The 26,009-nt window shown below is 41.2% G+C and overlaps 1 protein-coding gene across 4 annotated transcripts in view; it reads right to left on the bottom strand.

Moving 5' to 3' along the window:
• MYO1D (myosin ID) overlaps window positions 1–26,009 on the bottom strand; it is a 156,922-nt gene that overhangs the window by 64,082 nt on the left and 66,831 nt on the right. For all 4 annotated transcript variants that reach the window (XM_027445220.3, XM_027445219.3, XM_038168685.2 and 1 more), the window contains exons 16-19: window positions 25,615–25,822; window positions 9,582–9,805; window positions 8,264–8,408; window positions 7,544–7,648 (exon numbers count right to left, since the gene is read on the bottom strand). In XM_027445220.3, the coding sequence (XP_027301021.3) occupies window positions 7,544–7,648; window positions 8,264–8,408; window positions 9,582–9,805; window positions 25,615–25,822 (682 nt within the window). The remainder of the gene's footprint in view (window positions 1–7,543; window positions 7,649–8,263; window positions 8,409–9,581; window positions 9,806–25,614; window positions 25,823–26,009) is intronic.

Genomic DNA, 26,009 nt, shown 5'->3' with positions numbered 1-26,009 from the left:
CTCAGGTTGTTTTGAACTGGACTCTGGTCTCCTAATTCATTCCTACAAGACAAACAGGGAAAATCAGACTGTACTTCAAACAACTTCAGTGCTGGCCTCCAGAAAGAGACAAACTTAATTTTCATCTTTACATAGCTGTACTCTCTGACAAAGGTAGGATATGGAGGAGATGGAGCTAGACTTCTCAGAGAAGTATGGCTAAAGGACAAGAGGCAACGGGCAGAAGGTGCAGCAGCACAAAGTCCTATGGGACATATGGGAAAAAATCTCACTGGAAGGGTGGCAGCTCTGGTGCAGGGCTCACAGAGGCTGTGCCATCTTCATCCTCGGGGATTTACAAAGCTCAGCTGATGAAGAGCCTAAGCAACCTCATCTACTTGAAGCTAGACCTGCTCTGAGCAGGAGGTTGGACCACAGACTCCAGAGGTCCCTTCCCACCTCGATCATTCTATGATCTCATCAGCCTGTACGCTACCAAGAACACAGATTTCACAGTATCTGAAGTATTCTGACAGTTTCAAGTAGTTCAGCAAATGCATCTTAGTGTCGCCATTGGGAAGCATTAATATCTTAATATCGCCACTGGGCTGGCTCTACAGCTGTAAATTTAAGACCAATTATAGATACAGCTATAATTCAGTGAAGAACCATCAATTGCCTGCTGAGGCAAACCGCTGTATTACCACCTGTAATCTCATCGTCAGTCAACAGCAGCAGAGATTATTTATACATATGTGTCCCAACCCTCATGCAATAATCTTTGGCATAGTCAAGAAGATGGCTCACTTCAGTTTGTACTCAAAACACTATCCACCTGGGAGACTGCTTGCATAACCAGACACTCGGAAGAAAGGGGCAATAAAAGCCAACACTAGCAGCTTTACTGACAGTGCACAGGGAAAAGAAGCTCTTTCTTATAGCATTCATATGTTTTAGTTCATGTGGATCAATCCTAAAACTTTTTTTTTTAAACCAATTATTTTTAACATTTTTTATAAGGTAAAAAATAACTATGGGAAGACAGAAATGCATGAGCTCACAGCTGTTCTGGAAGAACCAAGTGCAGTTGAAAACAGTCAAGTACACAGCCCCATGTCCCAGTATTTTGTTCCAGTTCACACAACCTGTTTCTACATAAGAGTAAAAAGAAAAAAAAAGATTGCTTAAGCATCAGCTAATGATGCAAAGTAATAGACACAGCCAAGCACCAAGAAATGTAATTATATCATTTCTCTTAATTCTAGATATTCTGACTTCGTGTATATTGTAGGTTATCAATCAGGTCTCCAGCAACAGCATCCCTGATAAATTAAATCACCAAAAATGCTGTCAAATGCCACATAAGCTGTAAGTACCTCTGGAAAATTATTGTAAAGATGTGCAACTGTTTATTAAGAATGCACTCATTCAAAGGCTACAAGATACTAACCGACGTACCTTCACAATAACATCAGATCTGTGGAAAATACAGGAAGGCTGACACTAGTCAACTACTGTTACATATCTCATACAGCTGAGGTGATTTTTTTTTACAGAAACAGAAGTAGGAAGATCACATTCCCACAAGAAAGAAAATTATATTCTCTCTAGAGCAGTGTTTTATACCCTGGGATCATGGCTTTAGTCACATCTCCTTTTTATACACAGACCATTTAAATCCCTCCCATCCTCCTGCAGCTCATCTCAAATATTATTCTAGGCTGCTGGTGATTTCAGGCTCTAGCAAGCAGGGTTTTTAGAGAAGAAACATGTTTCACTAAAATTACAATTAATTCGTCAAGCAAATACTACACAAAAGGAGAATATTTGATGCAATCTAGACTTTCACAGGCCCACTCCCAAGAGGCTAGGTACTAAACAGTCACCAAGCAAAGTCTTTGCAGAAGCAAGTGAGAAAGTAGGGCAGAAAGTAGAAAATATTTTTCATCAAGGCAAAACCAGAGTTATCAGTGTATCGCAGTCACAGAGATATTTATTAATCAACTGAGAAGTGTAAACAAGGGTGAGACATGATGAGGCACATGAACATAAATATGATTTTCCTAGGTGAAATCAGGAGACGACCGGAGACCTTAAATATGCTCCACCAACAGGCAGCAGAGTGGCAGAGTTCAGAGTAGATAAAAGCAAAAAATGCAAATCAAAGAGCTACATGACAGCTTTAAATTAACCACACCGACTCAGAAAAAGTAACTGAAGATGATTTTAGACAGCTTTGGATAGAACTTGGCACAAATACGTGAGGCAGCTGAAAAAAAGGAAGGAGTTCATATGCAGTAAAGACAAGCAGGGGGAATAATGTCCTGGTTGCCAGGCTCTTACTTGGGATACTGGTAATGCACTGGTGTGGAGAAGGCAAAGGAGAACATAATGGTTCAGAGAAGGTAAAGAAAAATGGGTAAGAGCCTGGAAAATCTTACAAGCAGAGATGCTGAAAAACTGGAATTATGTTAGGAAGCAATGGATGGGAGAAAAAAAATAAAATGAAACACTAAATGGCATGGAGAAAGAAGGTTAGGAGTGTGTGGTGCTGCTTGTGGGGTTCTTTGAGCAGAGCAATGCAGCTTCTGCCAGCCGTGCTTGGGATTTGCAGCTCACTGGACACCACTCTCCATGGCTTGGGAAGCAAAGGCTTCCCTAAAATCGTAAAATCATGAAAGTTCTATGTTTTCAATGGAAAACACCTCCAATATCATTTGGTCCAGCCACCCCCGACCACCAGTGTCACCCACTAACCCACGTCCCCCAGCACCATGTCCAACCTTTCCTTGAACACCCCCAGGGATGATGACTCAACCAGTTCCCTGGGCAATCCGTCCCAATGCCTGACCACTCTTTCTGCGAAGAAATGTCTTTGCCCTCAAAGCACGTTCTGATTCTGCAATATAACACTACAGTTACCAGAGTGTTTCAGACTCTTCTTTGGGTCTACCCACTGTTGTAGCGTTCACACTGAACTATAAATTCAGCTGAACGGTTAAAGAGACACACCAAAGGGGAACAGCAGCTTAACTCACATGAGAAGCAAATTCTTGCTGCTGAGTAACTCATGTCCTTTTCAGCTCTTTCCAAGCAATTGCTTTGCTTCAGGTGCCTCATGCATCTATGACATATTTATGTAAATAACACATGTTGTGTTTTTAGAAGTAACCTGTCACATTGGGAAGCATGCACAGAAGAGATTCAGAGAAATGCCAGCACAATTGCAAATGCCGCTATTCTTTTGATTTTGTAGGAGTAGAGACAGGCCTTATGTTCTCAGATACTGATTATACCCTCTCAGAGAACAGCCGTTCCTCGCATTGTGTTCTCTGCACCCTCTGGGCTTTTTTTATTTATATCTTTGTTGATCCCAATGTGAATCAGTCCTAATTTAGCTTCCTGCCTAGCTTATAGGGAAAAATGAAGGTCCAACCCTCAGCCAATAGCAGAAAAACCTTCAAATGAGCTTTCCAGGTCTCTGCCACTGCAGGGTGAGAGGCACCAGGCTTTGGAGATGGTCCTCTCGTGGGAGCACAGTGCCACAAATGAAAGGGGAGAAAAACGGGAAAAAAAGCCTTATTCTAAAAAAGGAGAAATTGTTGTTTCCTAGGTGATAAAACAAAATCTGGTGGCGTGCATGAAATATGCATTTGGTTTCCCAAGGCAAAAATCTTGAAAATTTCCTCTGAAAAATAAAGAGCATCATAATGCTCAGTAAAGATGTATTTTTCCAAAGGCCGAAATGACATGCTTCTACCTATACTGACTGCGAGAAAGCAAAGACATGCACATCCCATCAGCGAGACATCAAAGTCTCTTCACAGGCATTCTATAAAAAGAACTACAAAACCTTTGGTCCAGATTCACTTGCTATTATTCATCTCAAGCTGTTGAAATTAAGACCCCATACACTCAAGATAAAGAAAACTTTAACAGCAGTTATCAATACTTCAAGAGCAGCTCCCTGGCTGCTACGAGTTGCTATTACTTTCTTGACTTCACTACAGCAATGTCAATCAACTAAAAAAAAAAAATCTGTTTCAAAGAAGTTAACGGTTAGCAAATATCTTACAATCCACAGCAGATATGTTCTATACGTAAACTTTTTTACATACATGAACTCCAGACTTGTGTCTGTTCAATTTGCCCATTACTTATCCTCTTTATGTCATTTCTTTTCAAAGAAAGAAGTGCATCAGACTGCAATTATCTGAAAAAATTAAGGATCAGACACCTAATATTGCTGTTGAAAGACAAGAACTGCTTTACGCATGGTGGAAGGAAGGTATGGCACCTTATTCAAAGGCGTAAAGGAAGTCTAATGTGGGTCCAAAAATAAAACATTTATCTCGACTCAGTGCTCTCGTTACAGTAACACCTTTCTGCCTGACACAAGGACCAGCAGAAACAGCACATTTTGCTCAAGAATCCCCAAGTAAACTGAATCATGATAATACACCACCAATGAACTTGAGTAATCCTGTTCCGTGGACTGATGCTTTGTTGAAGAGCATTATTTAAGCAAAGCAATGAAATCACCTAATAAGTAATTACATTTTCCTTTTTTTAACGCATTTTTCAGTCCCTTGCTAAAGCTTGTGAGAGCCAAGTTTCAGCTGAGAAACAAACAATAACAGTCAATTTGCAAATCCACAACACACCAGGTTTAGCATAAGAAATTTGACAAACTTCACTGCAGTGAAAATACCTCCCTTTCAAATGTTCAGACCATCAATACAGCTTGTACGTGCTACCATCAAATGCCATACTTGTGCAAGTAATGTGGTATTACATGGGCAATTTAAAAGAGGATAAAGCTAACAAGAAGGAATTTAATGTTTTTATTTTTTATTTTTTTTTAAAAGAAATTATCCCTGCCCAATAGCACTGACTACAGTACTTTTTGGGTAAAGAAGCTTTTGTATTTTTGTATATTTATTTATTTATTTATTTATTTTTAAGTATTTCGTATTGTAGGTTTTTTTTTTCTATTTTTTAAAAGATGCTTTTTTGTATTTTTGACAAAAAGCACCTTAGTTTTAAAAATACAGCTCAAAATGTAAATTCTTTTATGTGACACAGTGAAAGACAGGCTAGCACTGTTTTCAGGGAAAAGACTGCGTTCGTCTAGTCAAAGAATGAAGTTGCTTACAGGCTTTACAGCAATTTTCACTCTTGCTTAGTCTGCAAATCTGAGGTTCAGATTTAATTTCGACTCTGTAAAGAAGTGCATTGGTTGGAAAGTAAAATGATAAATCTTGAAATGTCAAATCTTTGTCTTGTTAGCTTTCAAAGTTCATGACTGTTTGTTTCTCTCCTTTGTTCACTTCAGGCTTACTTGGACATTTCTTGTTCATATGAGGGAAGACAAGCAGTTCACTCAAAAAGTTATTACATCCAAGCATGGATTTGAAAGGGGTCTTTTGCTTTTGAGTTTAAACACAGAGATGCACTGAAATTGCCAGGCTTACATACATCATTAAAGATCCTAGATGCAGGCTTGTCCTCAACAGTAATGCTGGAGTGATTTTATCCATTTGTTTGATGAGAGGTGCTTCCTACCAGTTTCTTCAAGGCCATCGTATCACTACATTTAGCGATTTTTTCTAAGACAGATCTTTAAGGATGAAGACCAGAAAAGCATTAATGACTTTGAAGACTCAGGCACAGCTGGGTTTGGAGGAGCAGCCATTCCCATGTGCCAGTCAGCTGCCATCCTCTGCTGGCACCTGTCCTACCTGAGCCAAACGTAGCCTCCTGCCATGCGTGTGTGTGCTTCCACTGCTGATGAATTCAAAAGCCAGGCAAAGATGTCCCTAACTAACCAGGCAAAGGAAGGATGAAGCCTGACCTCTCTGATATATGAGAGTGACCAACGATTTAACCTTTAAAAGAATCAAAACAGTTGCAAAATAATTTAAAAACCTCAAGACTGCAAGTCTACAACCTCGCAGTCTCTGTGGCATTTCCCTATTTCAACTGAGCTACCTTTTTTTAAAGCACCCATGATAAGCTAAAGCTTTCTTCACCTCTGCAAGCACTGAAATTTCAGGTAGAAACCTACTTTATGATGGGCAACATCTTCTCTGTCTCCAGCCTGCTTTTATTATCAATAAAGAGACACCAATGCAACAAACCCCAGCAGAAAATGCATTTTTCCAACAAGGTAAACACAGTAAAAGGAATTATAGAAACAAGGTCTGTTTGCCTTCTCAGAGATTTCTTCATGCACCATAAGCAGAAAGGAACTGCTCAGATGCTTGCCTAAAGGTAAGTAAGGTATGGATTTGTGTTTCAAAAATTTGCTTTTACCTATTCCTGTGCAGGATATTGTCCTTTAAAGCTGAACAAGGAGCAAGTGAGAGAAACAGAAGGATTTAAAAGATTAGAAATTGCATAACAGTGAGCAATATATGTATACCCACTGTGGGAGTTTAATATTATACAAACACCAAATAATTCCCCTCACCGTCTCTCCATTCTTATTCAAAATGACAACTCCTACAGTCACTTTATTAAGAACTTAATATTGTATTTTTACAATTATTCCAGTTTAGCTAGAAACAGCAATACTTTCGTTCTAGTTTATTAAATGAATTACAATAGGAATTCCTTTGTTTTCAGCCTAAGGTGAAAAAAGCCAAACTTTTCAAACTGCTGCCCAGATTGTAAAGATGAGGTTCAGATTCAGACTCACCCAATCCTCCTTTAATCCTAACAGCATAAACCAATATCACTCAAACCACTCATTTAATCAGCAAACCACACTCTTAAAGTGAACATGTTAAAAGCAATGGACTACTCCACTGAAATAGTTTTAGCAATAAGAGATTTCTATTTTTATATACAGAAATCACTTACTGTTGTATAAATAATATAAACCACTACCACTTGCAAAGAAGTTTTGTTATAAAGTGAGATTTCTCACTGCAGAATTAATTTTGTTTTACTGTTAAACATAATCTCTGCAGAATGATAAAGATCACACACATGCTCTACTTCTGGCAAGTGAAGACCGACTACAAAAGCATATTTTTGGAAACAAAAAGCATATACAAATATAAAGCTCCTGAAAAACACTTGAATATCAGTAGCCCTGCCATTGAATGTTTTTGTCTTTGTAAAAGTCAAAGTATCTTATCCTGACAGACATTTAAAAACAGCATAATATAGATCACTCTATCCATAAAAAAAATATGCAAGTACATTATTCTAATTAGTTTTTAAAACCTTTCAATCAATTTAAGGAAACAAAAAAGAACTAACTTTCTGCTATGGAAAAAGTCAGACCCAAGCCAGTTACACAGAATTTATTAATTCCTCTGAAATGAAGAGGTCAGAGAAGCCCCTCAGAAAAATCATCCTTTGGTGCAATAGGTTCAGAATTACGTATCCATCAAAAATCACTGATACTATTCCTTAAAATAGGACTGCTTTCAACTGCCACCTGTTGAAATATCTCCAGAATTACCTCTCCTCACCCTTTGCTTCACAAAATTTTAGCTGCAAGAATTTTCCCCACCCAGCTCATGCGTCTGCAGACCACGCACGCGCTGGTTACCTTGCGGACGTGACATGAGAAGAGGACGTTCATGTACTTGTCTTTCCGTTTCAGCTCAGTGGCAACAGGGATGAAGGAGCCAGTGGTCTGAGGGTTATCTGGTCTCTGAAAGAGCAAACACAGGCACACAATTCTTCTTGCTTACTAAATAAAGTAATTGCATTACGTCATGCCAGGCCTGGCAGAACCACAGCTGCACCACCGAGTCTAAAGGCTTCAGCCAGTCCCTGTCTCACTGAAGAGCAGGGGAGCATCTGGAGTTTTATGTGCTTTCTGAGAAAACCTTAACAAACAAAATACTTGAAGGAAGGATGGAGTAAAAGAAGCATTGCAACTTGCCTAGAGAGAATTTTTTTGTTCCTTTTCATTTAATGCTATTTCTTAACATCCCATTTTATCTAGAATTTCTGCTTTATACTTTTGTCTTTCCTAGGCTTGTGCATTTGAAGTGTCAGCTAATGGCACTACTCAGTATCATTTGATGTTGTTTGGGACACTCACTCAAACTAGGCTTTGTATTCAGAAAATTTAACTTGTAGTACAGTAGAAATCAAAGACCATATGAAACCCACAGAGAAAACATGAAAGTACTCTCCCTCCCAAGAAACCAATACCCACTTTTTTAAATTTAATATCAAATTTCTACCCTTTTAGTGTTCTGAGCCATAGCCATTGCAGCAGTCCCCTTCTATTTGCATCGATTACTTCACTTGGACTCACCAGTGCGATGTAATTCCCCTCCCATGCTCTTTGTAGGCCAAGATCAGCTCTGTGACCCTTCAGCACTTCCATGGCAGCAACCTTTGCCCTCAGTTGAGGTATGTCTTTTGGTGGGATGCTCCGGATGAGTTCACCTGCTCTCCACCTGCCACAGAAAGCCTGAGTCAGGTCCACAGTCTGTACCATGCACTATGAGCACTAATTTTGTCAGGTCAGCAAACAAGGGCAAGCCTAGACTACAAATGGCAAGGAAAAAAAAGAAGTCCTTCCATTGCATCCCTTCATACAATACTTAGGTTTCCAGCTTTAGGTGACATAGCACCTTTGATTCCTGACAACTCTTGCTGGTACACTTTCCCCTCCCTCCCTCTAGTGCCCAGAAGTAAACTACCAGCACATCTGTGTGCAATAAAGTTTTTGCAAGCCATTTTTTTTTTGTCTTGTTTACAACATCATTTTCCTTTAATAACTGAATTTGGCCCTATGATTGAAACCTAACCAACTGTAATATGAAACAGGACAGTACAGGACAGACCAGCAATTACTCTACACCATATTCCTGCCTTCAACAACACCAGATCCCTAAGACTATGGCTGTGAAAAGTCTTTAGTAACTAAAATGTTGTGGTTATAATAACTGAGCTTATTCAGAAAGCAGGATGCCTACCCAGATAGGTTGTGGATGGCTTTCAAGAGACATCCAAGAAAAGAAAAAAAAAAAAAGCTGACCTGATCTGGTGCTGGTGGTAACACTGCATCAAGCAGTTGGCTCACCTAGAGATCTCTAGATGTCCCGTTCAGCCAACATTTCTCTTATTCACTGACTTTCAGAAGTTATCGTTTTTCAAACTGGAATTGTAACTGCTTTATACCTCTCTTGTCTACAATACCAGACTTGCCAGAGGAAAAAGGTTTTAGGTATCAGACACTTGTAATAAATGTATAAAACACCTTTTCTGCATACGGTGAATAGTGAAACACTACTTAATCTATTGCAGAAAAAATGACTTATAGAAGTCTTGATGGAGTCCAGAAGATTCCTTTTTTCTTCCCCCAGCCTAACACCAGCTGCTCTTTTCTTTCAAAACTGATCAGAAAGGCCAAGAGAGGAGCTGAGGAAGAAAACACAATGTCCATCCTGAGTAAATCTCTGAAACAGAATAATAATTTGCACGGTCAAGAGTACCAGAAGCCACTAATACCTTCATCTTTGATTCCCAGTTCATGTTCTCTACTCATTTTTCCAGCTTTTATGGAACAAGTAGTAATTGTTCAGTCCTCTGGGTTAGACTAAAAACACAAAAAGTTTTATTAGTACCTATGGTAAATCATCTGGAGTGCCTCTTCAAATCGGTGCAGCACTTTTGGTGGAGTGGGCCACTGCACATGCTTGCCATAATCCTTCATTGACCTCACATTGCGAAAGCGTTGGGCAACTTCATGGATGTAGGCCTTCACTTTGTAGCGGCGGTAATACTTGAGTATCGTCAGGGCAGCCTTTGTCCTCTTATAGCGAAGACGAGCCAAAGTGCCCCTCCAAACCTAAGAGTCAGTGGAGAAGACAGTTTTAGCAATAAAAAGGATACATTTCTCTCTTTACTCTTCTATACTGCTAAAATCCATAAATACATAAAATCACGAATTTGAAAGGGACTCTTCTATGCCAATAGGACCCAATTAGAAAAACATCACAAAACGGACACTGTGCTTACCTGCCTACTTAGAAACAATTCTAACTCCGATTAAATGCTAGAATGGGAAAGATTGTTTTGAAAATAGTTTGGGAGACCAGCTGTGTACTGAAAAGCAAGCAATTCTCCAACATAAGTAACATCCTCCAAAGCTCACTTCCAAAGTTGCTGCCATGTTTGCTCCCAAACGTGGAGCCCAAGTCTGCCAGCACTACTACACGCATTGCCCTGGCCTGGAGAGCACTGCAAGCAGAAAACGTGCCACGGTCTGGACTTCTCCTTTGGACCCACCAGGTAGAGGCACACTGCAAGGTGGGTACCATGACTGTACCTTGATACCAACTCTTAGCCCGCTCGCCTCAAAGACCCCACTTGCCTTACCAGGCTGGGTGGGCTGTGTTGGTTTTACCCTGTAACCAGAGAAATGTGTATTCACCCGAGTGCTGCCAAGCTCAAGTGCACATCCCTGAGGAATTCGTGAACAGCTGTACTTTGCTTCTAATATAATCCACCACGATGAAGGTTGTATTTTTGTTTCCTTGTAGAATTAAACTGGAAGGATAATGAGCCTCCCGCATACGAAGAGTGCTTCACTACTCACTATGGGCCCTGCTGGAGCATTTATTTCTCTCTTGAGAAACATCCCATAGCACCATTGATGCATATCAAGCCTTCTATTTACAGAAGAAATAATTAATTACCTGAGGCAATTTGCAACATGATATTCTCTTTATGAAGCTGATGTCAAAGGTTCTCTTGACAGCTTTACCGATAATCCTGAAATTTGGCTGAGAAAAAACACATGTAGCAAGAGGTAAAGCAGATGTGAGGGGGGCTCTTCTCTGTATGCTCACAATTCAAAGAGGAAATAGAAACTTTGGGGTCCAAACCCTTAAAAGCAGAGGACTCTTATTCCAACCTCTTCCAGAGTAGCCCCTCCTCATTCTGCTCTGGCCTCGCTGCCCTTGCATAGGATCTGTCTTCACAACAGGTACGATAGATCCTCATGGCTCTGGCACAGCCTCGAAAGTCGATTTAGCACCCACTCCCTCACTGGTGCATTTGATGCTCTCTGAAGCATATTTGTTTCCAGCACATGAAAACTGAGTCAAGACCCTACATAACAGTGCCCAAACATCCAATGGTAACGCTGAGACATTCCATCCCTTGCATTTTAGTGTGTCTAACCAACTGCAAGTGTGTAACCTTCAACACTGGAAAGAACTGGACTGAAGAAAACGAAGCCTGCAATGAACAGAACAAGTCAACACATATAAGGTGACCCAAGGCACCACGCTCCTTATCAGACCCCAGACACCAGCCGGTGCTAGGAGCCTAAGGAAGACGTGGGCATCATTTCAGTGCTCAAGGTGAAGAGCTGGGAAGGCGATGCATGACACAGGAGAGCAAAAGGAGAGGTAAGAGCAGGAAGCACAAAAATCAGTCCCTGTCACAACAGCAAAAAAAAACACAAGAAAAAACAGCACAATGTTTTATTGACCAGCCAAATAAATCTGGCAGTAAGACAAAGAGCAAGTTCAACAATGAACAGCGTGGACTGGTACTGAAAATCTCAACACTGTGTGCATACAGGAGAGTGGCAAAAACAGTACCTAATATTTTCCTTATTTATGCTTTGAAATCATTAGACAGAGTGAGGGAAAGCAGCATCCTCTGCATAAAATATGTTGTTCTTAATAGTCCCTTTTAGTGTACAATTAAAATTGTAGTTTTTGTTCTACACAGCTTGAATATCACAAGAAAAAGAACATTACTATTTAAAAAGCATCAGAGATCCTGAGAAGCTCAGGGCTTCCTGGAGCCACAAGTTCAAACTGACTTGCACAGGGCCTGCATTTTACCCAAAGCATCAAAGGCTGATTTAAGCCTAGGATTTCCATGGCTGAGCACATATCAGATTCAGAAATGGCATGAATTTGACAGAATCAGCAACTAGGATAAAATTAATGCTCCTTAGTTGTTCAGTTAAGTAATATTTCCTTTTATTTCTTTTTTTTTTGTTGTTTTAAATTGTTAGAGGCATTTAAGTATAGACTGAAGTGTCACAAAATGTTCCTGCAAAGTATATACAGGCAGTAGAGAAGATAAACTGGAAAAAACAACAACCACCAACTTCTTAATTTTTAAGTGCATAAGAATAGAAATGAGAAACAATGGGTTCTGGGTCACAGCTAATCAGCCTTCTGAACTTCATAAAGGATCACAAGAAAAGAACATAAAATGTAAATTTGCATAAGCTGGTGAAGACTTTGCAGAGTTCTACTTCTGTCATTTTTTTCTCCAAAACATTTTGATTTGGTTTTAGATACAGACCAATGTCTTAATTTTGCTTCCTTGTGCTGAGGTAGGCATGCTCTTGAGGAAAGACTCTCTTGCTGTGGTTATTTTTCACACCAGCCAGACATCCATGGAACAAAGGCACTGTAACAGATTGCCCCGATGTTGTATCAGCTGCATCGCTCCAGAAATTGGCTTCACAGCAAGAAGTGTCACAATTGCTACAAACACTAGCCTTCCAAATCCAATTATCCAGCCGAGGCATGCCCCTTGGCTACACGCAAACAGTAAACTATTAATGAAAAGCATGTCCTCAAATCAAGTTGTCATAACTGGAAAACCTCACTCCTAGTAAGGACCTTCCTAATAGCCACAACAGCAGCACCTCCCAAAAATACAGAGAAAGCCAAAGAAAGGAACAAACTTCTTCCAGGAAATGGGATACAGAATACATTTTATATATATATATATATATATATATATATATATATATATATATATAAATATAAATATGTATATATATATGTATATATATATATAAATAAATAAAATCGCTTTTCTGGCTTGGCATTTTTCTTTTAACCACTGGGCTCATTTCTGCTTAAGGCAGCCCATCAGTAATGCTGAAGTGCCAGCACAAGCAGAGTGCCTGATGGCCTAAGTGGTCTCTTCCAGAAACACAGACCCTTCAAACCTACAAGCAAGCAGGCCACAGAAGCAAAGTCCTCGTTCAGCAGCCACTTTGTGTGCTCAGCAATGTGTCATTGTGAGCAATGGGTCAAACCATGTGCAAATCCAACCAGAGTGCTGGAGTGCTTCCTACTAGCACATACTCTCCTGAGGCTGGAATAACAACACACTGTACCATCTCAATTCTTTTCTCTCTTCCCTCCAGTTCATTACTCGAAAGCATTAAGCACTGTCAAATTAAAAAAAAAATAAAAAAATCCAATTTCCAGGGCTAAGTTTATCATGCCATTTGATAGATATTATGCACAGATTCTCATGTTGTGAACACTGTATTTCTGTTACATGCTGGAGGACAATGGTAAAGTGATGGCCAAATATGTGGATCAAGGTGCCAACAACACAACAGAAAGATCTGTGCATCCAGGATTCAGCTTCTTTCTTTCCAGCCTTCTGTACCCAAGATACTGTCCAAGTCATATTCATATGTGCTGCAGAAAGGATTCAAAAAAGGACACGCATAACCTTTCTGAAATTTCCAACCAGTGCACAGCTCTCAGCTTGAACTGCACAGCAGCAACCAGCAAGCAGGTATTTTCAGCACTCGTGTTTAGCAAATCTTGCAAGGATAGGGTAACCAAGTCTGAGGATCACAGTGCGCAGTATCATCCCTCCTACAGGCAAGAATAAAATGATACTTTGCCACCTTTCTTTGTCTTTAACTTCTTGTTAACCTGGCTTCCTAAAAAGGAGACTAAAGATCACCCTGTCCCTGGCTGACCTCCTGGGATTGCTCTGCTGTCTTCTGACTCTCTAGCCAGCTTCAGCCAAATCTGACAGAGGAACAGGAGACCAGAAGAGTCAAGTCCATACATCTTTCAGGAAAAATCAACAGCAGGTAGAGGGAGCCTCAAATTAGAGTGACATTGTTGGAAATGCTTCAGAATAAGCTCACGAGCCATCTGCTTTGTCCAATCTCCAAATCCCAACCAGCACATGCAAAGCTCCTAGCCAGGCACAACCACATGAGGTTGCATATCAAGCCAAACTGGTAGAGGATACGAGAAGGATCTGGCAGTATTTCAGGGGGCAGAGGATGGTGGAGATGTGTGAAGGACAAGAGGGATGGAGTGGATGATATGGTGAGGAGGGAGAGTACTGGCAGCAATCACAAGAAGAAAACTGTGATTGTCAACACGGTGGGATGTCAGCAGTATGGTTCAAACCCACAGGAAGCCAGGCTCACAGAAAAGGCTGATGACAGTTTTCAAAGTGAGAAACTGAATAGCAGACCCAAAAGAAATCAATTTTGTTGTCGATTAGTGCAGTGCCTAGTGAACAAGCAAGAGCAATTGGGCAGGAAAGAGATTATCCTCTATAAGCAGAGGTGTCCAAGGAGACAAGGCAGAAGTTGGGTACAGGAAGGGGACTAACCAGCAGTCAGTGTTGGCTCCAAAATGGAAGGGAAAAGAGTATCTAAACTCCCCCTCCCTACCCCTTCACCCAACCACTCCCCACCCTTCACTTCTCTTTCACTCTCTCTGCCATCTATGCTGGTCCTCCTAAAGGCCAGGCAAAGACAAATGAATAGGGATAGTGAAATTATAACTATAGCCTAGGAGGCTGGAAAATAAAGTCTGAACAACACAAGAAATTCCATCAGAATTCCTGAACAATAAAGGGTATTTATTTCTGAGGCTGCTTCCAGTGAAATGAATCATAGAATCATAGAATATCCCGGTTTGGAAGGGACCCACAAGGATCATCGAGTCAACTCCTGGCACCACACAGGTCTACCCAAAAATTCCGACCATATGACTAAGAGCACAGTCCAAATGCTTCTTAAACTCCAACAAGCTCGGTGCCATGACTACATTCCCGGGGAGCTTGTTCCAGTGCTTAACAACCCTCTTGGTGAAGAACCTCTTCCTGATATCCAGCCTGAACCTCCCCTGCTGCAGCTTGACACCATTCCCTCAGGTCCTATTGCTGGTCACTAAAGAGAATAGATCGGTGCCTGCCCCTCCACTCTCCCTCATGAGGAAGCTGTAGACTGCGATGAGGTCTCCCCTCAGCCTCCTCTTCTGCAGGCTGAACAGGCCCAATGCCCTCACCCACTCCTCGTACGTCTTCCCCTCTAGGCCCTTCACCATCTTAGTAGCCTTTCTCTGGACACTCTCCAACAGTTTCATGTCCTTTCTGTACTGTGGTGCCCAGAACTGCACACAGTACTCGAGGTGAGGCCGCACCCGCGCAGAGTAGAGCGGGACAATCACCTCCCTCAACCAACTAGCGATGCCGTGCTTCATGCACCCCAGGACACGGTTGGCCCTCCAGGCTGCCAGGGCACACTGCTGGCTCATATTAAACTTGCTATGAACCACAACCCCCAGATCCCTCTCTGTGGGGCTGCTCTCCAGCATCTCATTGCCCAGTCTGTACGTATAGCCAGGGCTGCTCCGTCCCACGTGTAGGACCTGGCACTTACTCCTGTTATACTTCACATCGCTGGTAATTGCCCAGCTCTCCAATCTGTCCAGATCTCTCTGCAAGGCCTTTCCACCCTCAAAGAGTCAACAGCTCCTCCCAGTTCCTTGCTGCTTTCCTTTGCCACAGTCCCTTACACCCCTTCAGTTACAACCAGGGAGGCAGAAGTGTTCAGTGGTCATGAAAAACACCACACCAAGAAATCTTCCTGCACAGCCCTGGGTTCCTGGTGATCCCATCATCACCCTCCTCCCAGTGCTGCAGCTCCTTTGGTAGCTTTGGAAAGTAGGACTTGCATGAAAAGAAACTGAGCATTCATCCAAACCAAGAGTTGTATCTTATCTTATGGGAAGTGCTGAAGTAATTTCTGAAGTATGTTTAACTCACATGGTTTTGATTAAAATTTAATAAATTAAAATTCAAATGAATGAAAAAGGAGATCTAGACATACCTTTAAAAGCAGCTTATAAACTCTTCATTTACACCAAAGTTTCCAAGATTAAATAAAGCTACTACAGATTAAGACCATCATCTTAACAGAAAAAATGATGCATCAAACCAAGTATTATAGGCTCATCTGCAGATTGCAGACTGCTTCCAGGCTCAGAATTTTCCATTAAAAAAAAAAAGAAAACAATTAAATAGGCCATGCAGAGCACAGGGAAAACTATCAGACCAGACAGGGTGGGTCCAGAATGCTGAGAATGCCTCACTTATATTTCTTCCATGGAAAAAAGGATAATCTAGATTTGACCTAGGCACTGCCATCTCTGCAAATATAGGGAAAAAAACACACAGCATGCAATCTAAACACACAAGCAAGCAAATAAATGCCCAGAATTCAGAAACTAAACCAAGCTCGTCTAAATTAAACACTGATGCTATATTTTGGAGCAGTGTTGCAACTAACTAAACCTTGGAAAACTATTTCATGCTTGCTCTAACACAGCACACCTCCTCCCACTGGGCCTCCTTCGCACTAGCCTGAACTGTTTCGTGATCAATATTTCATGCTGCCCTAGCACAAGCTGCCCTCCAGGCATCCAAACTGAAAAGAATAAAACAAAACCTAGCTAGAAATTCACACAGACATGAACCTTTCTGCACAGCTTTAAAGGATCTCAAACAGGAAAGGTTATTAAATATTTAAGTCAATAGTGCAGCACAGACCCTGCATGCAGTTCTGCCACAAGGTCCTCTGAGGCATGGCAGTTTGAATAAACGCTCAAATCAGAAGCAAGCTTTAATTATACTATTCCTGATTGCTTTTGAAAGGGGTCATCTCCTTGCAGAGCACAGATATGATGGAATGGCTAATATACACACCCAGCACCCACCGGGTACTTGCGTACACCACAATTTGTGATCTGCATTTTCACAATGCAAGTAAATTCAAATCCCATAGGAGGTTTGAGGCAAATGTTTTTAAATCAAAGCGTCCCCATTCTCATAGATCACATTACAGAGCATATAAACAGCAAGTGGGAAGAGCTGCTTAATTTACTAAACGCTATTTTCTCTTTTCACATGAGTCAGCTGAACAATGCTCATTCTATCGCTCTGCTTAATAGAAACAATATCCCACTAGGTAGAAAAGAGAGAAGGGTCACACTCAGATTAATTAGATTGCACTAACAAGACTGTGTCCAGCAATAAATATAAAAAATATCAAAGGAACAGTGTTATAAGCAAGTAGCACATGTGAGACATGCATACAGATGAAATGAGGAGCACTGACAACAGGTTTGGGTTTATTTTGCAGCTCAGCAATGCTGCTCAGCAATGACTCCAGCAAATGCCACGCTGCTGTGCCCACCTTCCTTTGAGGCCCAGCCTGAACCCCAGGCTGTGGTGGTTTTTCAGCCTGAAAGCTTCCAGAAGCCTCCTTGCCATTCTCCTTGTAAGTGCTTGCTGCGTCCACCTGGTGTCCTTTGCAGTGGTCCTGCCATGGTGACAAAGCACACCCTGTTTCTCCTTACTTGTCGCACTCTCCTTCCTCTGGTACTGACCAGGGAAGGAAAATGTTGGGAGAGCAGAGATCTTTTCTAAGAACAAAGAGAACTGCCAAAGCTCCTGTGTTAGCGAAGCACAGAAGCCTGCAATCACCAGGAAAATGCTGCTGTCATCAGAGGACAGCAGCAACCTTCTCTTGTCCCTTCAAGGCAGAGTTTTTCACACTGAAGATAGCAAAATACAGGTCATTTAATGACTTTTCATGATTTTTTGGGGGGTAAGAACTTCAAGAGCAGCCAAAAGCACAGAGCCTCTAAACACGGAGAAGTTAGAACACCTTTCTGTGGGAAAAGATGACTGAGGGGATATAACAGATGTGCACAGAACCACAGGACAAGCTATTCACTCATCCCATCAGTGCAGCAGTTAGTGGATATGAAGTGAAACTGTGAGATGCAAGGACCAGAAGAAAGCAAGACAGCTCTCCCCATGCGGTGATTAGATGAGCTTGCCAAAGACAACTACAAAACCTAAAAGCTGGTGGCACTTGTTTGATGACAAGTTCAGGAAAGAGAAATCCACTGTGTGTTAGTAATTCAAAGCAAACACATCCAGCTTAGGTCGTTCCGAGTCCAAATGGCTGAAAGAAGTGGGAAAGCATTAAGGCGAGGTACAACAAGCACTTTAGCCTGGTTACTGTCCTCCTGAGGCATTTGCTTGCAGTCCCTCTTGGAGACATGACTGTACTCCAGAGGGACTTTCCCTCTGATGCCACACAGCAGCTGCTACAGTTTAAAACCTACATTCATTTAGTGAAGCGGCTGAGAATTATGCTCTGTCTATGTTTCTGAGATTGTGACAGCACTGCTCTATTAACAAGCCTTCCCAGAACAAAGAGCAGACACAGGCAAAATGGAGTCATACAGACCTAGCAAATTTGACTTACCTTTGTCTAAAGGACAGGAATGCCATTAAAACATGCATCTCTGCTAGAGAGGACAGTATTAATCATGGTGAAAAGAATAATTACAGAGACACTTCAGTAAACACAGCTCAACCACCATATGCTCGTTTTTGCCCCAAAGTCCCATAGCCAATGTGAATAGCTCACCACCCAGCCCCATGAAAATGCGGTAAACTCCCTCAGACAAACCGTGATTTATACTGCAGTGTCCTATTAGGGAAGAAGATATACACAGAAATTGTGCATCTTTACCTTATTATAGGCACAGTTCACATGACACTGGTATTTTTACTACTGTTAAATTAAGATATTTTCTAACTTCAGTTTACTAAATGCTATTTGGGCTCGCTTGCACTTTAATCAAGTACACCACACTGGCACTATTTTTGTAGTTTAAACAAGGCTTAAAGACACATTGAGGTGCAGATCAGCACCTTGTCAAAAATGAAAAGTTGAGGCACAACAGAAAATGACTCCCTTCCACAACAACAAAGCATCAGTGGCAATGGTTGCAGAATCTGGTCTTCCAAATTTGTGATATACATAAATGAGCATGAAAAAAAAAAAAACCACGAAAGGGCAGGGTTGGAATGTGAAATGCTCGATTTGCAAGATTGGGACCATAATATATTTGCTTAATAAACAAAGGACTGCAGAGGTGTTTGCTCAAAGAAATCTATTCAAAAGGAAGGAAAAAGCCCCATATGAGTGAGACTGATGTTCCAGAGGGCCACAGAGATCCAGCAACCCCCACCTCCTCTGATCCATCATTGCAATCAAGATCTTTCTTATCCTGACATGGTAAAGTAAAACCTCAAAAAGCAGGCTGGAGGCAGCAGTCAGAATCATTCACACTTAAGTGCAGACTGCAGTTGGCTTTGCAGCAGTCATTTAGGAGAACATACAAGCAGCACTGCAAACAGCAGAAGACCAAGATCAAGGTTTACAGAATGATGCAGCTACCTGCTCTACAGCTGGGCGCTGTGCTTCTCATTCAGCTCACTGAAGTAGTTCGTGCACTCACCAATGTGTTCTCTGTGATGCTGCCAATATACTCAGGGAAGGCTTTTTATTTATTATTTATTTTACTTGCCCCCCTCCGCCCTATGGTGACCCTAGCAGCCATGAAGCTCAAGGTCTCAAAGCTCAGGCAGCTGCCCAATGATCCATATGTTGCTGGGCCATATTTTTAAATACTGATGCATATACCCAATATCCTCTCTGCTCCCTTGCTAAACAATAAATGGATATTTACATTTATTTAGATTAGAGCAGTTTTTTTTTTTTCCACAGCATTTCTTGGGCAAGGAAAAAGATGGTAAGCAAGTATTCAGGTGCCCCATTGCACCTGCTGCTGACAGGGTAGGATCCTGTAACTCTTCCCCTCTCTGCTTTCCCCAGCAGGCATGCTCCTGACCTCATTTTTTGCCAGCACAGATGTTCATCTGAAGGACAGTGAGCTGGTTGTGGAGCTCAACAGCCAACAGAAAACATACCCTTGACATTTTTTTTGTGTATGTGTTATTTATTTATGGGGGGGGGGAGGTGGTGGGATTTTCTTTCTCTCTCTCTCTCTCTTTTTTTTTTTTTTTGTTTTGCTTTGTTCTTTTTGTTTGAGTCTGAGATGCCTCCATGCATTCACTGGTTGCAGACAAGCAGTGTAGTGCAAGGGAGGCACAGAGCATGGGAGAAGCACTCGGATCAGCCAGCTAAGAGATCAGCTTGGCCATACTGGCACGTGGCACTGTCAGCACAGCAGAGATACCCAGTCCTTCATCTTGGTCCTTCACAGCACCCACATGCTCCTCCTTTGGATGCACATTAAGCATCTCCTTTCACAGCTTCTCCCCACCAAAGCCTCTCTGGATCAAAGTCCCCAACCGTGGCACAAATCCACAGGTATATATCTATTTCCACTTAGATTCAAAACTTCACATACACGTTCCCTCAAGACGGTAAATGCTGACTCTGGATGGCAAATGTGCTACATCACCTTTTATTTGGGTCACTGCACAGAAGCCCTCATCAGATTACCGCTGCCAATCCATAATCTGACGTGAAAATGCCTTCTTTGTCGAGTGAAAGCTTCCCTTTGTGGTTAACGTTTCCTAGCAAACTGTGCTTCGTGGACTCATGGGGATGGAGAAGAAAGGGAAGGTGTGACATTAAATTCCAGCAAATCAGCCACGGCTCCTTCCTGATTCTCCGTACCAATGGCAGCTGCAGGGATGGGGCCGCGGGTACCCGCAGTGAAGCGGCTGTCCTGCTGCACGGTGTGCTCATATCCTCAGCACGCAGCAGAGCCAGGAGCCTCCTGACCAGCAGTGTTTTCCTCCTGCTTCAAGAAGGTGGCCATGCACAAGGATTTGTGCCCGCGTAGGTGCTGGGCTGTAGCACAAGAACAATTCTCGCTTCCTCTGCATTAAGCAGTAAAGATTTAGTGAAGTGATTATCATATGCAGCTGTACTGGCCTGATAAAATTACACCGAAATAGTGCACTAAATTATATTGACAAGATACATCATCTTTGCATACTGCACGTGCTGGCTGGCTGGGCTCTCTTCTTAAACAAAGCACTGTTTTACAAAGCTAATGAATATGTGGGAACGTTTCCAAGGGCAGAAAAGCAACCGAGTTTTATGGCAGCTTTTTTTTTGTTTTTAATATTTTTATTAGTAACATTAAAGCCGCCCCATTTGCATTCATGAAGACAATCATAGATGGCAAGACCACAGGTACAGTAACTAAACTCAAATGCATCACATAAAAAGAATTTATGTTTGCATGTAGTGCTTCTAAAATGACCATCCGAGTTGACTCGGAGAGCAATGCCTCTCCTGCCATATGGGTCTTCTGATACCGGACTGCTCTCACTCGCTAAATTCTGCTGAAGCCAGCAAGTTGCCACAGCTAAATCACATCACATCTGCTTCCTGACTTGGCCTGAAATAAAATTATAGCCTGGAATCCCACTAACATTTTACTACAGAAGAAAAAGGGGAGTTAAAGATAAAGCTTAAGGAGAAGACATTCAGAAGACATAAAACAAAAGAAAGCAAAATTATCTACTTAAACTGGAAGGCTGTTTTAATTCAATTTAACCAAACTCATAAGAAGCAAATTCTTATCATTATTAAACAAAAGGAACCAGCATTATTTTAAGGGTTAAGGGTTACCCACATGATGAAGCTCTTAAGATAATTACAGAATCTTTCTGAAAGCCTTAGGTTTTATATGGGAGCAATAAACCACATAATATATATAATTAGAAATGACGATGTACATTTAAAACAACCAAGAAACAGAATTGCTATCAGCAGATTCTTCTTTCATTTAAAATCCTTCCTATGCAAAGAAAAACGTTATTGGACCCCAGCCTGTGATCGGCTGCTTTTAAAGCTCCACTTTGCATTTCCCCTCAGCTTTTATCACACAAGTGCTTATTGTCACAACACCACATTTTAGCTACAGTTGTCTTTTCCTTTGCTAAATTCAAATTTGAGTAGCTCCAACAAAACAGAAAACTCTATGTATATTCTTAATCAAGTTCATCTCTTTCTTTTCAGATTTAATCTTGTGATTCTCAGAATTATCACAGCTTGCCTTACTCAGCCTTTGATGCTTATAGGCAAAAATAAAGTAGGGAAAAAAACCATCACAAATTAAATTTTTGTGTGAGTTTTTCATGAACCACTGAAAGCCAGTTGCAAACAAAAACTAAGATACAGGCAAGATTGCCTTGATGTTTCAGAGCATCAGGAAGGCCTCTTAAAATCCTCAGATTTTATTTGTTATTGTGTTGATTGCTCCTTTTTCAGCACAGCCAGTCTGCAACTGCCCCATCTACTGGTAGCAGAACACAGCTGTTGCAATAACAAGAGTGATAGAGCAGAGAATGAAATCTAACAATAAGAGAAATACAGAAAATGGAAGAAAAAAGATCATTTTCCAGACAGATTTAACACTGTACCATTACATACCTATAAACATCAGCCCAACACCTGCTCTTTTGTGGATGAGCTGTTTAGCACGCTTTTACTGATTTCATTGGAGCTTCTTGTCTTTAGTTGCAAGCTCCAGGACTCTGAACAGCTCTCCACCACCGTGCAAGTACGTTACCACAAGAACATCCAGGAAGCATAAGCAGAAATACAGGTGAACCACAGAAGGGTTAAGCTGCAGAAAGGAGCTATGGACCTCCAGTTTTCTTTTTAGTACAAACTTTTCAGTACTTTTAGCACTATCCTTTCCCTGCAAATCTTAATTGGGCAAATTAGAATCTCACTAGAGAAAAAAACAAGATGGTGACTCCATCTGTCCTATTTCAGTATTTTGGGCAGAACAGAAATACACCTCCATAGAGAGTCGTCTTAGTCCTGCTGTACTCAGGGAGAGGAAAAAGAAGGAGAGGGAGGTTTGTGGGCCATTGGTCAACGTCCACCAGGAATTTACCTTTTGTTACTCTCTTGATTGTCCCAACAAGAGAAAACCCAGAAGCACTACAGTTCTGCTATACATAACCAGCATGCCTGATGTTATACAACACCACTACAGCAAAATCCCTCACAGAGCCAGAGCTGACCCCTTACTCCTCATGGGGTATTTACCTCCTAGAAATCTTTAACCCTCCAAAGTTGCTGAAGCCAGTCCAGATGACAGCCCTGACTATATAGATAGCATTGAAGTTTGCACCTAGAGAAAACATGAAACGCACCAAACCAGACATGTTGCTGTCAAAACTGTGCCTCTTGCTGTTTAGCAGATTTTATCTGAAGGAAGAGCTTCAGGGCTCACCTTGCAGTGAGACATCATCTGTTTCACAGCACAGATTGGTCTTTTAAATTATTCTTCAGTAACTGCATCTTTCAATTTCAAAAAAGGTCACCTCTCAATTCCTCAGATGTTTAGTATGAAAACTCAGGTCACTTGGGAGCAAGGTGTCCCCCCTGCAGCTTTATTCAACAAGAAAGCCATTAGCCTGCCTCATATCACCATGGGAAGAAATACAGACTCCAGATCAGTGGCATGACCCAGAGAACTCACTGTATGCCCCAAATAACACCAATGTGCTTGCGAAAGCAGCTGCAGACAGGAAAGCTCCTCCCAAGAAACCAGAGTGAGCACAGCCAAAGAGCAGTCAAATAATCCAGAAAAATCGAACAGATGTGTATGAAAAGGGCTTAAAGGTCACACACATCAGACACATTTCAATCCAAAAGGAAAACCAGAAAATGTGTGCTACCATTTCAAGGAAAGACACCTGGAAAATGACAAGCAGTCCAAGAAAGCTGTTGTGAAACTCATCAGCAGGGCAAGGAGAACATTGCTTAAAAAAAAAAAACAAAAAACAAAAAAAAACACAACACTGACTCACAAAGCTCAGGAACAGGCAGGTCCCTTGTCATTTAAGCAGGCTGAACTTTGAATTTCCAGAAAAACTAATCACATATACAAAACTTACAAAATTCCTTACTAAAGATACACCACGCAATCTGGCACAACAAATACCAACACAGATGCAACCCAGGACTTCCAATTTTCTCCTTCATACTGGTCGAACTCTTTTGCCTTCCAGAAGGTAAATCAGAACAAGCATGTTAATGCAACAAACCTGAGAGTTTCACAAAACCATTAGAGGTTGTTGAACTTTTTACCTTCAGTCTTACTCTTTACCAAAGTGACACAGCCCATCAGATTTAGAAAATCTGTGTAAACTTAACTGCGTAACTTTAGAGCAGGCTTTTTCTATGTGAAATTTTTATGCCCCTCTATCAGCAGTTTCTATTTCTGACAGGCAAAAGGTGTTTCAGAAGGGGTTTAAGAAACATGTTAAAACCTTGAGCTTACCAGTAATCTCTGTTAGTTAGGACAAAGTCAGTTCTACCATCCCTGTGGCTATAGAAGTCAGCAATCTGCTTTTTTGCCAGACAGATCACATTCGCACAGAACACAGTTTTGAGTAAGTACTAAAACCAGTTCTTGTATTTTTCCCCCTCCAGCGTATGTTGCTTTTGAGGTTACAAAGCCAGCTTCAATGTGTTGTGGTCCCCAAAACCACCTAAATGATTCAGGAGTTTGCCCAGTCACAACAATTCCTATTGTTTAGAAGAATATCTTCATAAGGAAAGTCTGAAAACGCGTTTGCCCTGCAGTCACAGAACGTAAAATTATTTATCCTAAGGGTAATGCTAGAAAGAGCTAGAGCTCAATCCCATGTTCAGAAGAGTGAGAAACATGCAGAGGTCCTCTTGCACAGTGCCTTAGGTGTCTTACCCTTTCTAATGCTAAGGGCCTTCTGTAAGCAATTATGTAGACTGACTTCCACTCTGCTACCCTTTCACCCAAGCTGCTGGGGCAGTGTTTTCCAGAGCCTCTGCAGCAAATGTTTCCCTTGTTCTTGTGATGTAATTCTCTGGGCTTGCATCTGCAAACCCCAATATTGCTGTGATAGCAGGTTCTCATGGGAAGAAATTGCCACCAATGTGCGAATCAGTCCTTTTCCCCTCATTTTCTATCCCTTGGTTATATTTTTTGATTTACACTGGGAGACTCAATGACATGTGTGCACAGAGCTTAATAAACCAATATGCATGAGCATCTGCCCTGATCATTTTCTGCTCAGTTAGCAGTAATGTGATTGTCAGAAAAAAAAAAAACAATAGGAAGTTTGAGCTGGTCCTAATGAGAAATATGTAATTATTATGGGAAAAATATGATAAAGGATCATGTGCTACAAGGACACCAACGGAGGATGCTCATTTGGGGATCCTGTCACTTCTCTTCCTACCTGGCCACTGGGGAGAGTTTTCCCTGTCCTTTTTCTCCCTCTTCCTGCTTTTCTCTGCCCCTGTAAGTTTTATCATTAGAACTGATGTATGCCATCAGCTATGGATCCACCAATAAACTTTTACGCACATAAACCTGTTTCAACATCCTTTATGTAACACTCCTCAACATTTATCCACAAAAGTTCCTTAAAGTGTCTAAGCAGCCTACTTTTACTGAGTAAAAAGTTCTTTTTTGTTTTAAATAGTTTCCAACAATGTTACCAGTTCTCCTGATCACAGTGTATTGTACCACATCAAGATTTTAATGCAGCTACACAGTATTACTAAAAGAGCTTTAAAAAAAAAAAAAAAAGCAGTATTCAAACTGTAGCATTCTACAATTTGTAAAGACTTGTCACTTTTGTGAGCTCACTTGCAAAGGAAGCAAAGGTGTTTTAAGAAAGCTGAATTGAGTTTTTTAATGCAGTAAAACTAAGCTTTACCTTCTGTAGGAAGAGGACAATCCTCACGAGCATTTTGGCATGCAGCTCCTCCAAGGTGAAAAGTGTTCGAGGCGTACGGATAAATATCTTGGTCTTCCCATAAGCAACGTCATGCTGAAATCCATGACTCTCTATGAGCTTCTTCACAGCATCTTTGTCTGAAGGGAGGTCATGGTTTGGCCAAGTGAATTCTGAGATCATTTTGTACCTGGAATTACAAGGTACAATTTACAAATGTACGCTTGCCATCTGTGTTCTCAAAAAGGCCAACCTTAAGCACATTTTAGAAATAATTCTAATAAAATTATTTGATTACAGGTAGAAGAGCTTTAGATATTTTGTGTAAGAGATGTGACCCTCAAAATCCGAAGTACATGGAAAGTGAATGTAAGAGG

This window comes from Anas platyrhynchos, chromosome 28 (genome assembly GCF_047663525.1).
Source record: "Anas platyrhynchos isolate ZD024472 breed Pekin duck chromosome 28, IASCAAS_PekinDuck_T2T, whole genome shotgun sequence".
Taxonomy (NCBI): Eukaryota; Metazoa; Chordata; class Aves; order Anseriformes; family Anatidae; genus Anas; species Anas platyrhynchos.
Note: the sequence above shows the minus strand (reverse complement) of the source record. Positions and strands in the feature narration are given on the sequence as shown.